At 43.2% G+C, this 4,272-nt stretch overlaps 1 protein-coding gene across 2 annotated transcripts; it reads right to left on the bottom strand.

Moving 5' to 3' along the window:
• Window positions 1-13: 13 nt before the first annotated feature.
• LOC103386765 (nucleoprotein TPR-like) lies at window positions 14-3,269 on the bottom strand. Of its 2 annotated transcripts, none has more exons than XM_017036373.2 (2): window positions 1,822-3,269; window positions 14-524 (listed from the first exon to the last, which is right to left on the bottom strand). In XM_017036373.2, exons 1-2 carry the CDS (start codon window positions 3,097-3,099, stop codon window positions 225-227), a joined length of 1,578 nt encoding a protein of 525 aa, XP_016891862.1. In that variant the 5' UTR covers window positions 3,100-3,269; the 3' UTR covers window positions 14-224. The 2 variants fall into 2 exon arrangements, with proteins under 2 accessions (XP_016891862.1, XP_024916252.1); XM_025060484.1 differs by lacking the exon at window positions 14-524 and adding an exon at window positions 1,528-1,715 and having other exon boundaries at window positions 1,760-3,269.
• Between the last annotated feature and the right edge of the window lie 1,003 nt (window positions 3,270-4,272).

The following is a 4,272-nucleotide window of genomic DNA, read 5'->3' as shown; positions in this document are numbered from 1 at the left end:
GGCTGAAGTTTGACTCCAGCACCAGACTTAAGTATTTGGCACTAATATTATTTCCTGCAGTGAAAATAAACACAGTTCCAAAAATGTAGTCCTGCAAGTCAGCACTGGTTGGTACTTGTCCCTGGTACAAATGTCTTGTAACGTAAGTATGGTCAGATCAGATACTGTTCTCAAACAGACTTGGTACTGAATGGAAAGATGACGTGATGAGATGCCACTACTTTTCAGTACTGCCAGTGGCCACAGTCAAATCTGTTTGTTCTAAAACATAAAAAATAATTTGTGACAATGTAGCAGAGCAACAGCATCAGAAACAGGGGGTAAATGTCCAGATCCTGCCGCTCTGGAACCTGGAACACTGGAGCCAGTGCATCTGGGTCCTGGAGATCTGGATTTAGAGCCTCAGGATCCCACAGGATTGGATGCTGTGGTTCTGTGCCCAGCAGGTCCGGACCCTTTAGCTTTGGAACTGGCATTTTTAGATTCTGCTGCTTCAGACTCTGTAGATCCGGAACCAAAGAGTCCTGTAAAATAAAGAAAGAAATTGACCTTTAGATTAAATTAGATTAGATTTGGTTAGATTAGATTAGATTAGATTAGATTTGATTTGATTTGATTTGATTTGATTTGATTTGATTTGATTTGATTTGATTAGATTCGATCAGGTTAGATTAGATTAGATTAGATTAGATTAGATAGAACTTCATGGATCCCTTGGGAGTTCATTTTGGGAAATTAAGGTTCCAGCAGCAGTAGAGCGCTACGAAAACACGCATGAATAGAAACAAGAACAAGACATGCTTACAAGTGTTTAGGCTCATTCGTCTCTTTGACGGTGTGCTGCTATTCTCCTTATTTTTGTATTATACAGTGGTCCCTCTCCTATCGCAGTAGTTGCGTTCCGAGACCCGCCGTGAAATGGGAAAAATTGTGAGTTGGAGTGTTGGACCTTGTTTTTCAGGAACGTAGTCCTCTGTAGACCGAAAGTCTATTTACCAAATATTTGGATCTTCTAACTTGAGCTCGGGAGCCCGGAGCTCTTCTTTAAGCTCTGTAACTGCGAATTTGAATCTTTAGTTCCAGAGGTGATGCTTTGGATCTTTGAACCATGGTTCCCACTGTACTGGTTTAAGGTGCTTTGCCCTCTCAGGATTTCTGAGCTCAGGATTCTGAATGTCTAAATTTGGCAGCTGCGTTGTTCCGAAAACCACTATGCGCATATGAATTCCAGAATCCTGCAGCTCTGAGGTTCCAAGTCTTGAAGCCTAGAAGAGAAGCTTGGATACAAGTATACCTGGATTCTGGTTCCTCTGGATCCAGCAACCCTTGAGCCACAGAGACCGGCACTGTCTCATTTGAGATCAGTGATAAAACAATCCCTGCTGATCCTTTGGTGTTTCTCAAAGTCAAAGACGTTTAAATGAGCGCCTCATTGAGGAAGGGCACAAGTCGTTTCTTGTTCCTTGTTGTTACAATTGAGACTTTGTCACTTAATGTGCACACCGGTTGGAAGGCAAGGTGGCTGCAACGAGGATGTAAAAGAGCTAGTACTTCAGGGAATTTTATAGAGACAAAAAAGTGGAACACTTCTTCAGAAAGTATTAGTTTAGGAATCGTCCTTGACTTTGAGAATAACCAAGAGGAGACAAACCAAAATCTCCAAGCTCACGTTGACAGTTAAAATATTAGGTGAACATGAAATGACATTAATGGACCTCCTCCACGGTGAAGATCTCACCGGGGTGAACATGAAATCGACCTCCTCCACGGTGAAGATCTCACCGTCTCCTCCTTAAGCTGCTTGATTGTTCTACCACTCACCTCTTGAGGCTGGGCAGAGGAGTCAGACCTCCGGTCGTCCGTCTTCTCCTCTTCATCCACCTTCTCCAACAGAGGCAGGCTCTTGTGTGTTTCAAATCCTAAAAAGGTGTCTTGCAAAGAACCCATATTTAGGATAAAATAGTTCTTGGTTTTTGGCAGAATAGAGTTCTCTTCTTTCCGTGGTTCTGCGACCTTCCAGGTGTTGTCCAACCTTTTCTCCAGCTTTTCTTTAAGGTACTGAAATTTGACCCTCAGCAGAACGTTTTTCTTGGTCTCACTCCTTAGGTTCTCTCTAAGGTAAACATTTTCTTCCTGGAGTTTTTCAAAGTCGCAGTGAAGCTGCAGTGAGGTGTTGTTCCTGCGCTCCACGACCTGGAACTCCAGCTCATGAATTTTGTTTTCCAGGTACTCGATTTTTTTCTTGTTCCTTTTCGCCCGTTCCATTAAATCAGCAGCCGCTGTCTGTAACTGTGCGTACTGCTTCTCCATGACTTTGTACTTTTCGTTCGTCCTCTGAAGTTCTTCCTTCCCTCCGGCTTCTTCCAGACGTTGTTTCAACTCTGTCTGAAATTTCTGCAGCGTGCTTCGGTTTTCCAAGGCCTGGAACTCAAGCTCGGAAATGTTTTTTTGCAGAAGTTCTATTTGCTTTTCCAGGGTTTTCACCAGCACCGTACAGGAGTCTTCGGCCTGGGACTGGTTACAATCCTTAGTACTTCCATACTTTGTCTTGGTCTTCTGGAGTTCCTCCCTGTCCCCACTGCCATCCTGAACGTTCTCAGACAGCGTCTGGAACCTTTGCAGCATGTTCTCCTTCTCATTGATCTGAACCTCCAACTCGCTCACTTTACCTTCCAGCTGCTCATTCTTCTTGATGGTGTTGGAACCAATGGTCTCCAGATGTGTACACTTCTCCTGCAGGATTTGGTATTTCTCTACATTGTCCTGAAGTTCCTGCCTGAGTTCTGACTCGATCCCTTGCACCCTGAGAATCTCTTGTTTGTGAGATTCCCTCTCGTTCTGAAAGAGGATGTTCAGTTTGTTGATTTTTCTGATCTGGGCCAGGACCGTCCTCCAGGTGTTACTGTAGTGCATGTGTTCATCATAGGTGACCAACATCTGCCTCATCTTCTGCATCTCCTGGCTGTGTTGCTCTTCTCGCTCTTTTTGCCGCAGTCTCTGGACCTGCAACGCCTGATCGGGGCGCAAAACGTAGGTCAGCCTTTTCTGCAGCTTCTTATGTCCTGTCTTAACAGGACTTTTTGGAATCAACCTCGTCATTTGACTGGCGGATAGTCGTCATCCGAGACGGCACATCAACGGGTCCTTCATTGTGTCGTTTTTTGTCTTTTCTACTTGTTTCATTTCAAGACAACTGGGGTTGTATTGATTTTTATAATGAGTTATAATTAGAACATCTGGAATATTAACGTCTTCTTGGTTGGTGGAAACTTGTCAAATCCACAAAAACGGCTTCCTTACTCCGCCCTATCTTTCCCCGGTCCATAAATCATCAGTCCAGTAAGGTAGTTGACAGCAGTGAACTTTGATGGCAAGTATTGGAGTTTTTCGCCTCCATCAAGTTCTTCTCTATCTATGAACTTTTTACCAAATGGATGAAAGGAGTTTCAGTATCAAAGGAGTGATGTGGTGATGTCACTGATACCAGTGATGTCACACATGGGATTTAACTCCAGACTAACATACTGTATCTGAACCACGTCAACAGTCAGTGACTCAGAGCACAAAGAGTACTAATGTGGAGTTTTTATCCAGGAGCTTTAACTTCAGTCTAGGTCAGAGGTCACTGACCTTTTCTAAGCCACAGCTTAGTTTCTTGACAGAAAAGGTGACAAACCAGGAGAACATGAGCTGATGTTCAAACTAATGTAAAGGTCATCAATATGAAACTCCTGTTCTCCACAGAGGGTTGGGGGGAGGGTAAGGGTTAGCTGTGGTGATAGAACTTCAAAGGCATTTGAGAATATTATGTGTCCTTTTGATGAATGAGATCTAAGTAAAGCGTAAAGTTAAAGTTTGATGAGACGTGACTCTGATCTCTGATGTGATTGGACAGTTGATCATTACTCGTCAGTGATCAATATCAGCCTGTTATTGTCATCCTTAGCACAGGTCCCATTAAACAAAGAAGCTCTGCAAAGACTTTGACTATGGCAAGAGTTTATAACATTAGCACAGACCAAAGTCTATGGAGAAAATAACAAAAAACATCAGGTTTCTGTAATTCAACTGATTAAAGGTTCTTAACACAGGTAAAAGAAGAATAACATGTCGAAAAACCAGAACCATTCAAAGTACTCAGGAGCAGCTCCAGAACCAGTCATCAGAACATTGAGTTCATCTGAGTCTGGAGTTCTACTACAGTGTTCTGTTAGAGGAGCTTCTCCAGAACCTGTCCAATGACAGGACAGATCAGGACTTGTTCTTCCTGCT

This window comes from Cynoglossus semilaevis, chromosome 11 (genome assembly GCF_000523025.1).
Source record: "Cynoglossus semilaevis isolate Cse_v1.0 chromosome 11, Cse_v1.0, whole genome shotgun sequence".
NCBI lineage: Eukaryota > Metazoa > Chordata > Actinopteri > Pleuronectiformes > Cynoglossidae > Cynoglossus > Cynoglossus semilaevis.
Note: the sequence above shows the minus strand (reverse complement) of the source record. Positions and strands in the feature narration are given on the sequence as shown.

Excerpts from the sequence above, each read along its gene's own strand:
- LOC103386765 (XM_017036373.2), bottom strand. The coding sequence starts at position 3,099 with ATGACGAGGTTGATTCCAAAAAGTCCTGTTAAGACAGGACATAAGAAG. Across the intron at positions 525-1,821 it reads CCTCTGCCCAGCCTCAAGAG|GACTCTTTGGTTCCGGATCT; the intron begins GTGAGTGGTAGA and ends TTTATTTTACAG.